The following is a 21,408-nucleotide window of genomic DNA, read 5'->3' as shown; positions in this document are numbered from 1 at the left end:
TTCCTTTTCTTTTCTCCTCTCTTTAACTTTTCCCCGTTTTCTTCTTTTGCTCCGCAAATAGGAGCGGGGGAATCGTTCCCCTCGCCCCCTATAGATTCGCCTATGAATTCAGATAACATATATAAAATGCTTTTGTTGTTAATACAATTTTACTTTTGCACCATCGAATGGAGAGAGGGCCTAAACATTTGCATTTATTCATGGCTCATGAAATTACCCTAAGATATCGGCAAGTTCACTTATCATTACAGATAAATGTGTAACTATTTCAAAACAGACTTGTCAACTTCAGAAAAAAAGTATAACTGAATTGGAAAACAAATTTTGTTTTTTCTTTCTTTTGTGTATTTCTGTGTTAACATTTTTTTATTGATTTCATGTATTTTTATAAGATCGATTTTTTTTCTGGAGATATACTGTTTTTTCGATGCCCTCAATATAATGGGGGGTGCGATTTTACAAGCCATCCCCACCTGAATTCTTTTGGGGTATATTTCCCCATCTCCATCCCCCCCACCGATCGACACTCATGGCATATCATCTTTGGCGGATCCAGGCAGAGACGCACCCCGTATATTTTTACAGTTGCTCATAGAAGACATAGGCTTACATTTATTTTTTTCATTCATTCATTTATTTATTTATCTATTCCCGGGTTTTTTTTTACCAAGGCTAGTTTCTTGAGTATACATGCTTCTCCAGAGAGTCCCGCACGATATAGCTAAATCTACGAAAATTGCCACCTGCATCCCCTCTTTTGTAAAAAACTTATATCTACCCCTTGCTTCAATATCCAAAATGATATTGTTTTCTCCTTCCTATTCTATAAGCTAAAAAACCTATACGAATGGCCATTTTAAATTAACGAGCTTGCCTAACTGTTAGGCAAGCTCATTAATTTGAAAATGGCCATTCAACATCGATATCACTGAACATTAATTACATAAATTATTCTGACCGATCGTTCTTTGGTAACTTAATTCACCAGAATCATTGCCATGATTGATAAGAAAAGGGGTTCTCCTACGCTGTCCAAAATAATGGCAGGGGATGCGACCAATTTGCATCTTTCTAAAACTCTGAGCGGAAATACAAGCCGCTAAAACTAGCCCCTTCATAGAGGTTCATGTATATTGACAATTATTGATAGATTTGATATTGAATGGGATTAAATAAACTGAAAATGTTCTGTAATGAAGACATGCAGGATAATTCAAAATTGGGCATTGGCGAATCCAGGGGCGAAGTGACCGCTGACCCGAAGTGGTGTAGCTACAGGGAGGGGGCCTGGGGGCACGTGCCCCCCCCCCCTGAAAAAATTGACAGAGCAAAAAAAAGGGAGAAAGAAAAACAAAAAGGGAAAAGAAGAAAGACAGAAGAGGAAAATAAGAGGAGGAAGACGAGTGAATGTAATAATGTGAGGAGACTTGCAAATCTTTCATGTTACCATATAAAAGTTTTGCTTGCGCTTGGCGCAAGAATTGCCTGTTCGAATAGATTAATATCTTGCTCAATAGGCTGATATGGAGCAAGTCAATATACAAAACATATTTTAGCTCGGACAACGAGCTTTCATTTACAAATTTAAGTGCTCTGTAAAATATCAATTTTATGGTCTATACATATCAGCATTTTAAGCTAACGCTGCGTGGTCACATTCTTTGATTTGCCAAGTTCATATTGTATACTTGTATTCCATAATGTTCCATTAAACAAATGTATTCAGAATGTTCAAATTCTAGGTCTAAATCTTAAACATGCGCGATAGCCTGCACTTAAATTATCCAGTTTCACATCAGAATATCAATAATTATCACGAAATGTAACCATGAACAGGATGATTCTTGCACGAACAAAAATCGGTGCGAGCGCGAAGCGCCAGCCCAGAATTTGTCATTTTCTAGCCTAAAATGTATTTTGTTTTACTTCAAACGGGGAATTAATTTTGTAAGGCACATTTCAATTTGAAAAAATTATATGTTTTTTTTAGTGGAAATAAGGGTGGCAAGTGCTCCACTCTCCCAGTAATTCCGCCACCCCAGTCTGAAAAAAACAAACAAGCTCGCGCTTAGAGCTCGCACTTGTACTTGGATTTTGTATCCTTTTCATCACAAACCTACATGTCAAACGTTCGATTTGGGGGTCAATATAAATAGTTATTTGAAAAAACACAGCTCGCGCTTCGCTCTCGCATTGTTTACTTATTATAATTGTTAATTATATATAGATTCCACGGCATGATTGCAAAACAAGCTAGTATGTAGGCCTCCTCCAATGTACTATTGTCAGGTTTGAATACAACCGGGGAATACAAACAATATCAGCTCGCGCTTCGTGCTAGCAGCGATACGCTAGCTCTTCGTGAATTCCTATACGCTATAGCTTGTATAAACGGTCGTCAAATAAATTTCCATTTCCATGTTCAGGTCATTTTATATGGCTATTTAGCGCAAGAAGCGCGATCAATATCAACTGACTCCCGACTTGTTTTATATCGTGCCCCCCCAGCCATGCCGAACGTAATGTGCACCTGATAGTACCACAATGGCATATGATTCTGTCCCCCCCCCAAAAAAAAAGAAAAAAAAACGGGGTAAGAGATAGATGGGGGAACTTGGTCAGTGCTATTTATACAGCATGTCGGTGATAGAAGCGATCAGTTCCTGGTAATTTCGAGTGTAATCTTATTATTATTATTATTTTTTTTTTTGGAGACATTAGCAGACATTAGCGTACCTACAGAGGGACAGACTACCCAACCCCTGACGAGTCACAACCCATGTCCCCCCCCCCCCCCCCCGACGAGTCACAACTGATCCGTGATGAGCCACATGTGGCCCGTGCCTTTGAAATTGAAGACCTTTTTTCTTTCTTTTTTTTTTTGCTTGTCAAATTTTCTTCCTGTACGAAATCCTTTAATTTTAGTTGAAGACGTTTTTTTTTTCATTTTTTACTTGTCAAATTGCCCCCCCCCCTTGGAAAATCCTAGGTACGCCACGTCAGATGCTAAAATAGAAGAGATGTATATATGTAATACATAAAGCCTATTTCTCCATCGTGACCTTTACATATTTTCGTAATGGAATTCTTTACGATCAGGATTGTGATACAGTTAGATATGCATTGGAACTTTGCACCCCCCTCCCAAAAGAAAAGTATCGATTTGCTGGTCGGGGGGGGGGGGGGGTAGGCTGCAGGTGAAAATATTACGTTTGAGTCTTAGCGCCGGCCCTGGGCCAAGATCATATAGATTTATCAGCAAAAGATACAGGCGAAAATCTGCAAAGCACTTTATAAGATGATAAAAAAGGATGTCTCTTGTTGTTTACGGATCAAGGACCCAATAATTGCCATTTCGAAAATGTGCATTTTTTCTTTACATTAGTTGAAATGTTGTTTCTTGAAAATGCTTTACATATTTAGATGGAAATACACCTTGGCGGCGGAAGCCAAACAATTTAGGGGAGGTCCAGCTGAAATTTTGGGATGGGCACAAGTAAAAAATTTGACAGCCCCCCCCCAAAAAAAAAAAATGGTTGTCAACCTAAGTTTTAGGAGTGGATCACCAAAAATTTTTGACAAGCAAAAAAAAAGTTCATCAACCTAAATTTTAGGGGGGACACAAAACGTTTCAGGGGGGCCCACGTGAATTTAGGAGGGACGCATGAAAGAAAATTGACAAGCAAAAAAAGGTTATCAACAAAAATTTTAGGGAGCACCGTCCCCTCCCCCACCTCAAATTTAGGGGGGGAACTGCCCGGGGAACTGTCAGCAATAAGCATAAGACAATAGAAAGGAGAAATTTGTTGAATTTTATTGAGATTACAATCACATCGGTCATGTAAATTGTTCTTTGAAGAAAAATGTGTGATGGCAGAGCTGCTTACAGAGTCTCGAAAAAGTAATTTGGTCGAGAGGCGGCTGTGTGTCACATGTGATAAGAAAGAGAATGCAGATTTCAGCGGCACGTATTACATGCGGTCAGAAGTGTTCGCGTGAATGAGTGTGATGTGAATGTCAGCGGCCGGCCCGCCGTACACATCGTCAGGCGATGCTGCGATTTGTGCATCGCATCCGGTGTCCTGTGTTTTGGTTGTTCGACCAACCATTGCAGAAATTGTAGTCGTCTTATAATCTCTACAAAATATTCTCAGGAACCTCAACGATACTATTTTATGGATATCAAAGTACACTATATATATATATAAATACATACATATATATATGTAAGTCTGAGTGATGGCATTAGCATAGCGAAGGTAAATCTACAACAGATATCCCTCCAATTCCTCTGGCTCAATACAAACCGACTTTACGACAGTGGCTGCTCGGCGTTTCTCCGGCCATGCTCCCGCGCTCACTCGCGGTGAAATTTGGATACTAAAGCATTGCATGCACTCCGTGTAGCCTAGCGATAGCAGACGATGCGCGGAAGAATTTTGTTTTCCAGTAAAGTAGATATCGGTCACGTGAAAAACAAATGCTCAGTCATGGACGAAAGTGGGCGCTGTGAAAAGTGACCTTTTTGATCACCTTTTTGAACATTGCGAATAGGTAGATTGAGTAAGATGTCGGTGAAATTCAGCCGAGGATAATGACTTCATTTTCTGAGTTTATTTAAAATTTAGACATTTTCAAGTAGAAATTTCGCCACTCTCATATTGCATTATGATCAGTTCTTGTTATTCAATAGCCACGACCCATACAACTGGATTTTATGATCCTTCACCAAAACTATCCTCGAGCTTTAATTAATCTTTTTATCATTTGCGACTTATGAACTCGATGATCTATTCAAAAGAGAAATACTAGTTGCCAACATTTTACTTCTATTCTTAAACATTTGTAGAATTAACTTCTACCCCATCACAGGTAGGAGTATTATGGATCCGGAAGACATCAAGCAAAGGGAACTCTGAAGAAGATCTTTGTCTCAAATTTCTAGTCATGCAGAGAAGGCCATACGAAAAAGAAGGGCAACATGGAACTATATTTTGTAATGAGAAGATGTGATGTTTCATATCATATACTCTGTAAAGAATGCAGAGATATACTGGAACCAGAGGTAGGAGAATGATGTAGGATTGCATCAGTCCAGAAGTTGAGAACAGTGCTCCCAATTTCTGTTCAGTCATGGAAATGATACCATCAGTTCCCATCAATATTTTTATCAAGGAAGAAAAAAAAGAGACCTTGTTGGACACCGAGGGGAATGAAGATGAGACCAAACATATTATTTCTGGGTACACCATCAAGAAAGAACTTGAAGAAGATTGGGAAGTAGAGGAAGATTGCGTTTTGTCAACAAATCGAGAAGGGTGTAAGTTTTGTTGATTTACATTTCAACTACACTTCCAGACTGCTTAAAAACATTTTAGTAGTCTTTGATGTTCATCAACAGTCATTGAAAAACCTATTTTACAGTTGGGGAGACCGGGGTTAGTTGGAACATGGGGTAAGTTGAAACATTGTAATTTTCTTTAACACCTGTAAAATAAAATTTTATGCAATACTGCCCTCAATTTATTGCAATAATAATTCCACACTGTTGTATTATTCATAGCAATACATTGAGGGCAATATTGCATGAATTTATTTTACAGGTTTAAAGAAAATTACAATGTTTCAACTTACCCCATGTTCCAACTAACCCCGGTCTCCCCTATATTGTTTGCATCATTCTTCAAAATGAGGATTTTGTTTTGATTATTTCACGGTGAAATGATTCTGTCTGACCTTGACTTTCATTCAGGCAATTATTTCATGAAAAAAAAGTGATTTTCACTGATGAATTTGCTCTGAACAATCGGTCGATCAGATACGAGGATTAAGTATTTCAGAATTGCTCACTCTTTGTTCGATTACATGCTCCTCAAGACCTCAGATTGTGAAATAAAATCACTCAGATCACATATCATTTTACTTTGAGAAAACCAAACACTATTGTACAACATTTTTTATGAGGTAAATTGGGACTTAGGAGTTTTTGTCTCACCTGCGAAGCAGAGTGAGACTATAGGCGCCGCTTTTCCGACGGCGGCGGCGTCAACATCAAATCTTAACCTGAGGTTATGTTTTTGAAATGACATCATAACTTAGAAAGTATATGGACCTAGTTCATGAAACTTGGCCATAAGGTTAATCAAGTATTACTGAACATCCTATTAAAGTTTCATGTCACATGACCAAGGTCAAAGGTCATTTAGGGTCAATGAACTTAGACCATGTTGGAGGAATCAACATCGAAATCTTAACCTGAGGTTAAGTTTTTAAAATGTCATCATAACTTGGAAAATATATGGACCTAGTTCATGAAACTTGGACATAAGGTTAATCAAGTATCACTGAATATCCTGCATGAGTTTCATGTCACATGACCAAGGTCAAAGGTCATTTAGGGTCAATGAACTTTGGCCGAATTGGGGATATCTGTTGAATTCCCATCATAACTTTGAAAGTTTATGGATATGATTCATGAAACTTGGACATAATAGTAATCAAGCATCACTGAATATTTTGTGCAAGTTTCAGGTCTCATGATTAAGGTCAAAGGTCATTTAGGGTCAATGAACTTTGGCCGAATTGGGGGTATCTGTTGAATTACCATCATAACTTTGAAAGTTTATTAGTCTAGTTCATTAAACTTGAACATATGAGTAATCAAATATCACTGAACATCCTGTGCGCATTTCAGGTCACATGACCAAGGTCAAAGGTCAATGAACTTTGGCCGAATTGGGTTTATCTGTTGAATTACCATCAAAACTATGAAAGTTAATGGATTTTATTCATGAAACTTGTACATAAGAGTAATCAAGTATCACTGAACATCCTGTGCGAGTTTCAGGTCACATGATCAAGGTCAAAGGTCATGTATGGTCAATGAACTTTGGCCATGTTGGGGTTTTTTGTTGAATAACCATCATATCTCTGTAAGTTTATTGGTCTCGTTCATAAAAAGTGGACATAAGAGTAACCATGTATCACTGAACATCTTGTGCGAGTTAGAGTAGTATTCAAAGTCAGCACTGCTATATTGAACCGCGTGATGCAGGTGAGACGGCCAGAGGCATTCCACTTGTTTTTCATCATAAGTGTAATATGACATCCGCTCAAAAAGCAAATTCTGGAAGTGTTATCTACTTAAAATCATTAGATTTGGTTATTTGGTCTGCAGTATGACTGATCCAGTGAGTGAATCTGTAAATTGCCTTCAGAAAATGTAGATGAAGGATAGTTTGCCTTACCAGAGAATTTTCATTTATTTCAGGGGAAAGCCCTGATGAAAGTTTTGAGTCGGGTCCAGATGGAGGTGGAATTGGAAGCACAGCCTATAGTCCTGAGTCGGGTTCTGATGGAGATGAAGCAGAGTCTAAACGGCTTACATCAGAAGGTAATTTTGAATTTACATTAACCCTAAAAAGACTGGGGGGGGGCTGATTCAGCCCCCCCCTCGACATTTTTCGCGATAAATCCGCCGCGCAAAATTTTTTGACCGTGTCGCTCACTGACTTTTTACTTTCAAGTCTCGCGCAACTTTTGAGACCAAAATTGTGACCCCCGGGTACGCGGTTCGGAAATTACGCAACATTTCGTAAGTGCATGCACACCCAAAATTACTCAAAAACGTGAATTTGTGTACAAATCCAATGCAAATAGTGTTTTTAACCAAAATTCATAAATGTATCATTATTTTTCCTTTTACTGCTTAAAATCAATTAATTTTATCTTTTTTATGGTCCAAATAAAGTCCCTGACAATTTCCATTGAAAAAACAATAAAAAACAAAAAGTCGAAAAACAAAGAAATACATAAGAAATTTAGAAAACAATAGAATACATAAGAAAATAAATGTGATGTTGAAATTTTTTAAAATAAATTTGATCAGATGCCTATCTAGAGTATGTGAAACAAAAATTAGCATTTCAGGGGCATTATTTTATTAATTACAGCAAACTTATGATTTTACGCATAAATTAGCATAATTAATCAAACATGAGATTTTTGCAGATTTTGATGTTATAGTTTTGTAGATAATGCCATGGGTAACGCGTGTGCCAATTTTCGTCGCGATTGCGCGATCGACGGCCGAGATCATAAGGGGGGGCTGAATCAGCCCCCCCCCCAGTCTTCTTAGGCGTCGAAATAGCCCAGTCTATTTAGGGTTAAGACAATGTGACTAGCCATTCCAAAACCAACAATAAGTCACCTGGGTCCCGTAACATAAAGGTTAGTGATTGATCGTACGCTTGATTTTCATGATTGATTGTACATTGTAGTCAATGGAATCAATCATAGAAAAATGTCCTACGATCATTGCTAAGTTTTGTGTTACGGGCCCCAGGTGGGTGTTTCACAAAGCCGTTTCTATTAAAGTTAAGAGAGACTTTACAAACGACTGGTGATCCTTTCTTGTGGTAAGTGATACGCACGAAATTTCCATTGGCGTTGATTTACATGTAGTTCCTAAGAAAGGATCACCAATTGTGCTCAAGGTCACTCTTACAAACAGCTTTATCAAATGGCCCCCTGGGAAGGTTCTCTATAAATAGCTGAAACAATGATATGGTCTCCAAAAATTAAAAATTAGAAAATTAGCCACCAGTACTTGAAATAGTAACTGTTCTCTCTTTAATTAAGAACTTGCATGATTCAATTTTGCCAAGTTGTACATAAAGCTTATGATTTTCTTATTCAAGCTAAATAATAAAAATCTAAAAATCCTTTTGGGGGGGAAGCTAATTGTTGGATTATGGATGGCAGGTCACATATGTTTGATGACATGATGTCATTTATCATGTCATTCTTGTCACTCTTGTGTGAGCATTGACTCAATCATTCTGTAAATGTCACATTTTATCAGCTTGCATGCCCACTTTGGGTATGGAGTGGTACAAATTATTAGCCTGGGTGATCAGAAGACTTGATCTGTAATTCTATGATCTATTTCTGTCATTATTGCCATGGGTTTTTTTTATCTTGATTTAATGAATAGAATTCAAACTGAAGCTCAGATTCTGATTACCTCAACCCAGTTCACAAAGTCATAAAGTGATTGACTATTAAAGGACAAGACCACCCCAACAAAAACTTGATTTGAATAAAAAGAGAAAAATTCAACAAGCATAACACTGGAAATTTCATCAAAATCGGATGTAAAATAAGAAAAATATGGTACATGTATTTTAAAGTTTCGCTTCATTTCACAAAACAGTTATGTGCACATCTCGGTCGGTATGCAAATGAGGAACTGATGACATCACTCACTATTTCTTTTGTATTTTTTTATATGAAATGGATTTCCATTATTTTAACATTTTGAGCTTCAGGCAAGGAAGTCCTAATCGTCAAATTCGTAAAAAATGACATATTGTATAATTCAAACAATTAAAAACAAAAGAAATAGTGAGTGAGTGACATCATCGACTCTCTCATTTGGATGTAACTGGCTCGTTCATGTGACTTTTTTGTTAAAAATACGCGAAACTTTGAAATGTCATAAATTTCTTATTTTACATCCGATTTTGATGAAATTTTCAGCATTGTCTTTGTCTGATTTTTCTCTATTGATTCAAATCAACATTTTTCTGAGGTGGACTTGACCTTTAAAAAGAATTTGTAGAATTTGCCAAGTCAAGTTCCCTTATGCAGCTTCTGGAAGACTCTTATATATCTGGTGCAACACTAACACTCATTTGGCTCTATGAGGGCATGAATATTGTAAATATATAGCTTGCAATTTATGGTGTACACATGGATAGTCTTTTATGTATTGTATGAACATTTAGATAGTAATTATTGCATTCTCACATAAGAATCATATAATGAGAAAAGGATGAAAAAAATTGAGAGCTCTATACGAGAGTGACACAAGTTTTGAAAAATTCTGTGTGAAGTACACATACTTTTGACTGTAAAATGGATGGAGATTCAATGAAGCTAGGCATTTGGAATGTGTGATACACATTTACATATGCCATTTATGGAAGGGCACTGTAATCTAACAATGTTAACATCCACTTTTTACCTTTTCTGCTGCAAGTTCATGCCCACCTTTTTGGCATGCAAAGTAAGATTTGTTCAATGCTTTTTGAGAAGACATCTCTCATTTTTTGCATGTGAATGTGGACAATTATAATAGATTTCGCCTGTTTCGGTTCTGTATATCTTGTAAATGAAAACTACATGTATACAGATTTTCACCATTTTGTGTCTTTTTTTTCCTCTGTACTGTGTACTATGATTTTAACTAAAACATATGTACCAAAACTGTAGTTTAAATAAGGACATATATACAAAAGATGTACACAGAGTCAGATGCTCACTATCCAACCTCTGTAATTTCTGCCACTTTCCTTCTACCTTAATAGCAGCAAGGTTGGGTCGTTAGCCTTATGGATTTGTGTATTTTCTGGTCATCCTTCCATTATTCTTGACAGGATGTGCCATTTGCATGCTCAATGTTGATTGGTTATCACTTTATAAGTATAAGCAATGATTATAATTTTGGATGAGAAATTACATTTAGAGCGGTATGACTCAAGCTGAGATGCATGCTCACTTAATATGTGACCGACGCATTTCAGCATTAATTACCAAAAGATTCTTTGGTTATTTCTCTTTCTTATGCCACCATCAGATATCATTGACACTGGACATGGATCGGTAGGACATACATGTAGTGCTTCAAACAGAAGTGGAGCTATATCCAATCTAGGCATACATTTTGGAGAAAGGCAGAGTCAGTGTTCTAGTTTCAGTGAAAGTTTATGCGAGGCTAACCTTTCCAACCCTGATATTATAACATCACACACAGAAAAGTCAGTTAAATGTGACCTATGTAAGAGAGAATTTTCAGCGAAAGGCTCTCTAAAACGTCACCTCCTATTCCACACAGGAAAAAAGCCTTTTGAGTGCTGCTACTGTAGCAAGAGATTTCCTCAGAGCTGTGATCTTAAACGCCATCTCTTGACCCACACAGGAGAAAAGCCGTATGAATGCCTTTATTGTAAGAAACGATTTTCACAGAAGGGTGACCTCAAGCGCCATATTCGAACGCACACCGGAGAAAAACCACACAAGTGTTTAGAGTGTGGCAAAGGGTATGCTAATAAACGCGATCTAAATCGTCATCTCATCAACCACACTGGAGAGAAGCCATATGAATGTACAGTGTGCAAGAAGGGATTCTTTATGGAGGATTCTCTCAATTGCCATCTCTTAACCCACGGCTCTCGGGAAAGACCATATGAATGTTCATTCTGTAAAAAACGATATTCTTACCAAAAGCGTTACAATCTTCATCTCTTGACTCACACTAGTGAAATGCAGTATCAATGTAGCTATTGCCAGAAAGGATTTTCGAAGAAGCAGCATCTTAAGCGCCACCTACTGATTCACAATCAAGAAAAGCCATATGCATGCCGCTATTGTCGGGAAAGCTTTGCCCAGTGTGCTGATCTTGAATCCCATGTCATGACTCATACTGGAGAAAATCGCTTTAAATGTTTAGATTGTGGGAAAGAGTTTTCTCATAAAGGCAATTTAAACCGCCATGTTCTCACCCACTCCGAAGAAAAACCATTTAAGTGTTCAGACTGTGGCAAAGGATTTTCTCAGAAAGATAAACTAAAGTGTCATCTTCTATCCCACACAGGAGAGATGCCATATAAATGTTCTTACTGTGTAAAAGGATTCACCCAGAAAAATCATCTAGACCGCCATGTTCTCACCCACTCTGGGGAAAAACCTTATGAATGTTCTTACTGTAACAAAGGATTTATTCAGAAACATCATTTAAATCGCCATCTCTTACGACACTCAGGAGCAAGGACAGTGAATGTTCAGGATGTGAAAATTGATCTCCTAAAAGATGATATCTGAATTGTGCTGGCTCTGTGATTTGCTCATGGTTATGTATTAGAGAATAAATCCCCTTTAAAACCATTGACTGTTGCCATTGTTTCCATGCTGTAGCTCTAGGGATTATCACACAGTGATATAAAATCTACCTTAAGTTTTCCAGGGAAAAGTTTTATGAATATTGATGATTTGAAGTACACCTAACCAACACAGTCTAGAAAGAATTTCGATGTCAGCCTAATAAGGAAATCCAGAACTTGGATTCAAAAGTTTATAAGTAAGTCCATATAAATCGTCTATCACCCAAATTGTAAATTGTCCTTTATTTTCGGAAATATTTTTCCTCTTGTATGTAACAAATTTTAAACAAAAAAGTTGATCATGCTATTTTCTCTAATTGTGTTTTTGTATTAAAAGTTCAACATTGTAATCCATTTTAATTTCCTAAAAGCCTGATGTGTTTATGCATAGTTTTCTCCTTAACCTCTAGAAAACCTCCAGTTCAATATTGAAGAGTAAATTCAAATGAATGATGAGATAACATTATTTCGTTTTTTAAAAGAAATAATGATCAAAAGTGTTAACTCTTTTTAGGCTTATTGGACATTTATTTTTGCCTAATCTTATCTACAATATTTTGAAAAGAAAAATCCTATTTAAATATATATCTTAATGTAAGTGGTCCCATGGTCTCTGTCATGCCTCAGTTAGTGAAGGTGAGTCAAGTACAGTCAAAGTGGTCCAAGTCAGAATCTCCAAAGTGAAATATTGTATGTCAACATGGCATATTATACAAATAATGCATTGCGTGCGCGATGTGCAAGAAGATCTGATCCAATGTCTGAAGGATAGAGTGTGCGTGGTACATTTGTTTTCAAGTGGATTGTCGAGCAAAGAGTTTTTTTAATTTTATTTATTTATTTTTTTTTTGGGGGGGGTTACTATAGGCTAAATGTACAAACATGTGCGTACAAGTTCCTTTTATCCTGCCACCCAGTTGACCCAGTGAGCTCCCCAAAGATCCTACCTTGATACTGTTTGAGCATCATTGCACATACCATCCCCCCAAACATCCACCTCCGTACACCATGCCACATAATGCTGTGCACAACAACTGCACATAAGGGATTCCAGGCAAAAATAATATTTTATTTTGGGGGCTACTTTTTACAACCTACTGCCTAAATCTGCAACATTGGATGTCGACGAGCTTATGACCCGTCAGTGAATGGGTAATTCAGGGGCCCTTTTGTATTTCCCAGGGCTTGTTTGAGCATTTTGGGGGGCATAGGCGGATCCAGGGGGCCGAGGGGTCCGGGCCCCCCACTGGCGGAACAAAAAAAAAAGGGAGAGAAAGAAAAAAAGGGGAAAAAGAAGGGAAAAAAGAAGAGGAGGAAGGTGAGTGAATAAAATAAGATAAGGGGAAGCCTTAAAAGAATAACTTAAAAGAATCTTTCATGTTACTACACTTGTATATAAAATTTTCGCTCGCATTGCCTGTTTGGTGATTTGAATATCTGGTTCAATATGGAGTTTCAATATCAAGTTTGGACGTCGATATACAAAACGTATTTCACCTCGGAAATCGAACTTTCATCATTTTTGTGATTTACAAATTGATTTTTAAAAGTGCTCTTTAAAAATTGTTAGTTTAATGGTTTGAATATTAACAGTTTGATTTATCAAGTACTTATTTTTGTCATGTATTCCATATCGTTTTCAAAATATCCCTTTTCAGGTCCGATTGTCAATACGAATCAGCTAGCGCTGCATGCTCGCATTTTGATCGGCGATTTATGTATGTCACAATCATAAAAGAAACTACTTAAAATCCTCTTTTTCATGACAGTTTATAAAAGAATTTGGCTAGCAATAATTTAGCGCTCGCATTAATGGTTAAAATATATAAACTGATGCATCATATTTATAAGAACAAAAGTGATTGAAATGTCAAATTTTCAGGCCACAATATCATCAGATTTCGCGCCCTCATTAGGCATTAATGAATAAGATATTAATTTAATAATCATATTGTCCCTTTTGTTTCATCTCGCGCTTAGCAAGTGGAATAGGAAGATAGTCATCATTTTCATATGAAGACATGACCTAAGGATGTCCCAGTCCTATGTCAAATCTCAAAATAGTAATAATGAAAAATCAGCTCTTTATTAAGTGCCATCCATATCCACCTCACAATTTTCCTACAAAGTGCTTGAAATCTAGGTCTGAAATTGACTATTTTCTTTCAAATCGGAATATCAAATATTTAAGTTCGTGCGTCGTGCTCGCATTGATTTTCATGATTAAAAAATATTTAGTATGCCTCAGATTCTAGGTCTAAATAATGAACACGCGCATGCATGTTTATTCGGATACTCATTTTTTTCTCTATTTAAATCATTATCCAGTTTCAGATCACAATATAAAAAAATTCTGCTCTGGCTCTGTGCTCGCATTATTAATGTAGATTTTACAGAACTTGAATAGAGTGTCCAGTTCTTATGTCTACATCTCGATTTTTTTGCGCTCTCATCAATAGTTTATTTATATAGCTATCCTGTTCACCATTACAAAAAGTGATTAAAATTTTCCATTCTTTATGTAGAAATGTCGAAAATTTTCAGCTCGCACTTAGTGCTCGCTTATTTGATTGTTGAATGTAACGTCTTCATGGCTAATTGCAAGCAGTCCTTAACAGGTACCCTTTTGATCAGTTCAAAACGTATATAAAAATTTTCCGCTCGCATTATTAATAAAAAAACATTCCCCAGAATGTTCAAATTTTTAGGAAAAAATGACACGAATTCCCCAAAAAAAATTTAGCTTGCGCTTTGCGCTCGCATTATATAAATGAGGATTATGATATTATATATTTATGTTGATCTATAAGAACATGGACCTACAAGTAGGTCTATGATAAGAATAAAGCTAAAAAGTAACTATTAGGACTACCCCTTCAAAGAAACCAAAAATCGTCTTCGAGCGGCCGATCGGGGAAAATATGGTTGAAAATAAATTCTGGGCCCCCCTACTGGCGAAGGCTGGATTCCCCCCTGGGGGGGGGGCAAAATCGCCCTGAGCCTCTGTGTCTCAAACTATAGCTATATCAGTAAGCAAAATATTATACTACAAGAACATTGTTACTATTCGACTGTTTGGACTGTATTAATTGTTTAAAATGAAAGGGTCTAGGCACGCAAACTGAAACTATCATATATGCTAGTCATGTGATGTACACCAAAATACTGCTCGATCTCAGAGTTCAAGAGCAAAATGAAATGTAGCCATCGGACCTGTAACATGACATTATACTTTTATTCAAAGTCACCCCTTTTCCGTATTTTGTCAATTATGGGAAAATCTGTTGATTTAGAGCCCCTAAAGAGGGAAGGCGTCAGTTTTTGTCTCACCTGCGAAGCAGAGTGAGACTATAGGCGCCGCTTTTCCGACGGCGGCGGCGGCGTCAACATCAAATCTTAACCTGAGGTTAAGTTTTTGAAATGACGTCATAACTTAGAAAGTATATGGACCTAGTTAATAAAACTTGGCCATAAGGTTTATCAAGTATTACTGAACATCCTTTTAGAGTTTCATGTCATATGACCAAGGTCAAAGGTCATTTAGGGTCAATGAACTTAGACCATATTGGAGGGATCAACATCGAAATCTTAACCTGAGGTTAAGTTTTTGAAATGTCATCATAACTTAGAAAATATATGGACCTAGTTCATGAAACTTGGACATAAGGTTAATCAAGTATCACTGAACATCCTGCATGAGTTTCACGTCACATGTCCAAGGTCAAAGGTCATTTAGGGTCAATGAACTTTGGCCGAATTGCGGATATCTGTTGAATTCCCATCATAACTTTGAAAGTTTATGGATCTGATTCATGAAACTTGGACATAATAGTAATCAAGCATCACTGAACATTTTGTGCAAGTTTCAGGTCTCATGATTAAGGTCAAAGGTCATTTAGGGTCAATGAACTTTGGCCGAATTGGGGGTATCTGTTGAATTCCCATCATAACTTTGAAAGTTTATTGGTCTAGTTCATTAAACTTGGATATTATAGTAATCAAGTATCTCTGAACATCCTGTGCGCATTTCAGGTCACATGACCAAGGTCAAAGGTCAATGAACTTTGGCCGAACTGGGTGTATCTGTTGAATTACCATCATAACTTTGAAAGTTTATGGATCTGATTCATGAAACTTGTACATAAGAGTAATCAAGTATCACTGAACATCCTGTGCGAGTTTCAGGTCACATGATCAAGGTCACAGGTCATGTAAGGTCAATGAACTTTGGCCATGTTGGGGTTTTTTGTTGAATAACCATCATATCTCTGTAAGTTTATTGGTCTAATTCATAAAAAGTGGACATAAGAGTAACCATGTATCACTGAACATCTTGTGCGAGTTAGAGTAGTATTCAAAGTCAGCACTGCTGCTATATTGAACCGCGTGGTGCAGGTGAGACGGCCAGAGGCATTCCACTTGTTTTCTTTATATGTAGCTGATGGAAAATAAAGTGACTTTACTCTATACAGTGCGTATCAAAAACGGGACAGTTTTGAAAAGCCTCTAATTTTTTTCAAATTATCATATCTATATTTTGATGTTAATAGAATCTCTGTGATCTTATCTTTCAAATGCCATTTAGAAAAATAAATTTCGTTCATACTTGAGCGAACACTGGACGTTTTTGTCGGGGGTTCAAAAGGAGTCTTGAGCAAAAATTGCAGAAATAAAAAAAAATCATTATTAGACTTTTGGCTAATCAGCAGACTTCCTCTTAATCTTTTCACCATCTTTGCCATCATTTTCGAATTATGCTGTCATATTTCATTTACAAATCTGTTTACCTGAATTATTTTGTTTTTCATTTAAACTTCTTTTACCTTGGAATTTTCCTTCATAAGTAAGAAAAGATTTTTGTCAAAGTAAGTAGATTTGCATTATTAATTGGGAGAATTTGTACTTATTCAAATCCTTTTATTATGTGAAACAAATTATGTTATGGTACACGTAAAAGACATGAATTATATTTTCAAGGGGTTATTGAATCTTTCACCAACTTTAATTATGTATTGTGCTGGACAGGACAATACGAAAGGATTCATGTCTTTAATTGGCAATGGTGTATCGAGTAAATTTTTAAGGAGCAAAATATGGCAGATCGGGTAAAATGTATTAAAAAGTTGTGAAGCGAGCAAGCAAACATTTCCATTTTTTATAAAATATCCAACTTTGTAATTTTGACGTAATATTCAGAAAATATCATATTTCACTTTCTATGTTCTCTGTTATTTTCTTTCCATTTTTTTTCTTGGTCATAATTTTTTTTTTTTATTTTTATTATTTTTTTTAAATTTGGGGGAGCACCCGAGCCCCATCCATCAGTATGTCACTGTTCAAAGGCACCATGACCTTTGTAGCACACAATGAAAGGATTTGAATAAAAAAAAACACGCTCTCCCATACTTCGGTTTAAAAAAATATTCTTGCCTAAAGAAGGAATATTCAAAGCTAAAAGAGAACATATTAAAACCGAACAACAACATAATTATTCAAGCAAATAAGTAGATTTGGAAATGGATTTTGACCGCATAATTCGAAAATTATGGCAAAGATAATGAAAAGGTTAAGAGGAAGTCTGCTTATTCGCAAGAAGTCCGATCATCGTATATTATCATTTCATGTCATTTTGGCGCAAGCCTCCTTTTTAACCCCAGACAAAAACATTCCGTGTTCGCTCAAGCATGAACGAAACTAAATTATTTTAATGGCATTTGAAGGATAACTCTTCAGAGCACCTATTGACACCAAAATATAGAGATAATTTGAAACAAAATTTTTATAGACTTCAAATCTGGCCCTTTTTTATACGCACTGTAGTGGAAACGCCTTTTGCCTCAGTGATGACACAACCTTTACCCTTTTTGCGCCAGCTGGATTTGAGGACATAACTGAATATGAACAACTCTATAGTGGGAATATTTTTCGACATTTACATCGTCATTTGCTTAAATGGATCTTTACCAATGTTAAAATGTGGAAAATCTTAAGGATATTACAAATGTATCATTTTACAGGATTTTTTTTACATGTGTAAACTTTTATTTGATTAGCACTGTGAAGCAGAAACATCGTTTTGCCTCAATTTAGACTCCAAATTGGCAGGTTTTCCCCATAAATTAGCAAAATACGGAAAGGAGTGGGTGTATTCAGCAGCCCCTTGAGGGGGTAGGATTCGATTCGCCAGCCCCCCTTTAAATGAAGCAGATAGAGGAAAGTCTGCACTTTCGTCTCCAGGTGGTTTTAAGACATTGAAAGTGGCTTACTATACATCAGAAACACATTTTTCATCAATGAGGACTCCGAATCGGTAGATTTTTGCATAATTGTCAAAATATGGGGAAAGGGGTGGGTGACTTCAGCAAAACCCTGAGGGATATGTTTGCTGTGTCAGCACTTCTTTATAAATTATTTAGCTGATAGAGGATTTTTGTTATCTTCAAATGGATATGAATCCATTGCTTAGCGCTGAGAGGCAGCTTGCACAACCTTCTCTGAATTCATCTGAATTTTACTATATTTCTTCTATACGGATGAGTGTTCTTTTTTAAGTGTCAAGTTATTATGTACCATAGATTCAACTAGACCAAGATTGAGCATTGCTGGTGCTGTTTTGATGATCTTTTTTCAAATTTGATTTTTGGCTTTCTTGCTGTGTGCACTATTAAGTATGGTAGACATCTTATCATGTACTTCATTCAAGGTATGTAGTTATTCAAGTAGTATTTAAGATCCAGACATGAATGGAATGTTGGAGCAGCTAAATGGCTACAATGAAGCTGCACAGTCATCTATTGTTGGTTATATTGTTATTCAGTGTCTGTCCACCAGATCCTAATTCTAAAGAGATTAGGTTCAGTCTTTGTGGGAGGACTGAATGGTTGTCAGGAGGGCATGTGAAGTGCAAGTATATTGGAAAGTCAATTAATTACTATAGTAATTCTTGTGCTTCTTTTAGAATATCCCTATTGCTCCTTGCAGGTGATATTCACCCAAATCCAGGCCCTGATCCTCTTTCCAGTAGTAACAAGGGTGGTGAAAATAACACAGAAATAAATCTGAATTTGATTCCTAATAAGTGTCAGTATGTGTATACTAGGGACAATCTTTTAGAGTTGAATTGTGCTTATCGACTCCCCAATGATGTCTGGGCAAACATTCGTTCCCTTGGTTTGGGGCGTTCTTGTAACTATACAAGGCGTGGAAGAAAAGGTGGGACCAAGGCAAAAAAGAAAAGAGAAGCTCCAACCTTAGGGGTTGTTGACACTGGTTCCCTTAAAGAATGTAAGATATGCTTAGTTAATACTAGATCAGTGTGTAACAAGACAGATATTGTTATTGATCACCTAATTGAACATGACATCGACATTATGTGTTTAACAGAGACCTGGTTATCAGACACAGAAAAACATAAAAAGACAATCGGTGAATTAACACCACCTGGATTTAATCTAATTCATGTACCTCGCTCCATTCGTAGCGGTGGAGGAGTTGCCATTATACACCATTCTTCAATCAAGAGTACATTTATGCAAATGGAACACACTGCATCCAGTTTTGAGTGTATGAGTGTTACCATGAAGTTTGATGGAACAAAATTTCCCAATTATGCTTGTTGTTATCTATAGACCACCGTATAGTCAAAAGAATAAAGTGGGGTTTAATGTCTTTTTTGATGAATTTTCTGATTTTCTAACGTCCTTATTGTCAACTTCAAGTAAGTTGATTGTTGTTGGTGATTTTAATATTCACTGGGATAATCCTGCTAATCAAGAGAACAAAAAGTTTTCTGACTTGAGTCTTTCAACTTAAAACAGCACGTAAATGAATCTACTCATGAAACTGGTCACATTATAGATTTTGTGATTACGCGTACCGATGACGAGCTTATCAGAGCTCTGGAGGTGTCATCTTTTCTTACTGATCATGCTGCAATACACTGTAATTTGAAATTAACTAAACCTATGAGAAACAGAAAGGTCATTTCATACAGGAAGTTCAAAGCCATTGATCATGAAAAGTTGGCTGTTGATATTCTTACCTCAGATCTTCTCTTACATCCTACTTCTGATGTCAATACTCTTGTCAATCAATATGATTCTAGTCTTCAGTCTATCTTGGACAAACATGCTCCATTAACAAAAAGTAAAGTAACAATCCGACCGAGGAATGTCTGTTATACATTTGACATAGCGGAAGCAAAACGTTTACGTAAACGACTTGAGCGTCGTTGGCGAGCTGAGAGAACAGACATAAATAGAGAAAAATTTACTAAACAGCGCCTCTTAATTTGGCATATGATAAAAGATGCCAAAGCAAAGTACTTGAAGGAACAGCTGTCCAATTGTAAATATAGTGGACAGTTTTACAGAGTTATTGATAGTGCTCTTCATCAAAAGAACAAACCAAAACTGCCGGAACATATATCTCAATTAGACCTAGCAGAACGTTTCAGTAATTTCTTCGTATAAAAAATATCCACTATCCGGGATAATTCAGACTCAATGCGTGGTACCTTATCTCATAGTGTTGAAGAATGTGATTCCTCACATACAGCTACTCCTATAATGAAAACATTTGAAATGACAACCGATAAAGAAGTTAAGAATATTGTGACCTCTTATCCTGCTAAATCGTGCTCATTAAATCCAGTTCCAACCTGGGTTCTTAAGAAACATATGAATCTGTTGCTTCCAATAATCACAAAAATTATCAACATTTCTCTTGAAACTGGTAATTTTCCTCATGATTTCAAGCAAGCACTTGTCACTCCTCTCTTGAAAAATCCATTGTTAGACTCAGAGGAATTAAAAAACTATAGACCTGTCTCAAATTTAAAGTTTGTGTCAAAGATATTAGAAAAGGTTGTTGCTGTGCGTCTCACCAACTATTTCTTGGATAATGAATTGTTTGAACCTTTCCAATCTGCATATAGGAAATGTCATGGGGTAGAAACTGCTTTGGTTCGTGTATCAAATGATATTCTTCGTGCTGTTGATGACAAGAAGGCTGTTTTCCTCCTTCTGCTTGATCTTTCGTCAGCATTTGATACTGTTGACCATGATTTGCTATTGGATCGGTTGAAATATTGTGGCATAGAAGGAGTTGTTCTTGATTGGTTTTCATCTTATCTTCATGATAGATCACAGGTTGTCAAGATTGGTGAAAATGTGTCGTCTCCTGTTAAACTTCCTTTTGGAGTGCCCCAAGGTTCAGTCCTCGGGCCGTTGTTTTTTGCCATCTATTCCAGTCCTCTTGCAAAAATTGCGCATAAACATGGCATAGACATTCATATGTATGCGGATGATACACAGTTGTATGCATTTGATCCAACTGACCCTGCTAGTGAGTTGTCTGCCAGGCTTCGTTTACAAAATACAATAGATGATATGCGGTCATGGATGCTAAACAATAAGTTGAAATTAAATGAAAGTAAAACAGACTTGTTGATTATTAGTTCTAAATC

At 36.7% G+C, this 21,408-nt stretch overlaps 1 protein-coding gene across 1 annotated transcript; it reads left to right on the top strand.

Moving 5' to 3' along the window:
• Positions 1 to 5,054: 5,054 nt before the first annotated feature.
• On the top strand, positions 5,055 to 12,296 carry LOC121407546 (gastrula zinc finger protein XlCGF46.1-like). The gene is made up of 3 exons (XM_041598680.1): positions 5,055 to 5,320; positions 7,271 to 7,393; positions 10,640 to 12,296. The coding sequence occupies exons 1-3, from the start codon at positions 5,134 to 5,136 to the stop codon at positions 11,881 to 11,883; spliced, it is 1,554 nt and encodes a 517-aa protein (XP_041454614.1). The 5' UTR covers positions 5,055 to 5,133; the 3' UTR covers positions 11,884 to 12,296.
• The last annotated feature ends 9,112 nt before the right edge of the window (positions 12,297 to 21,408 follow it).

This window comes from Lytechinus variegatus, chromosome 2 (genome assembly GCF_018143015.1).
Source record: "Lytechinus variegatus isolate NC3 chromosome 2, Lvar_3.0, whole genome shotgun sequence".
Taxonomy (NCBI): Eukaryota; Metazoa; Echinodermata; class Echinoidea; order Temnopleuroida; family Toxopneustidae; genus Lytechinus; species Lytechinus variegatus.
This window is presented reverse-complemented; position numbering and strand designations above follow the sequence as displayed.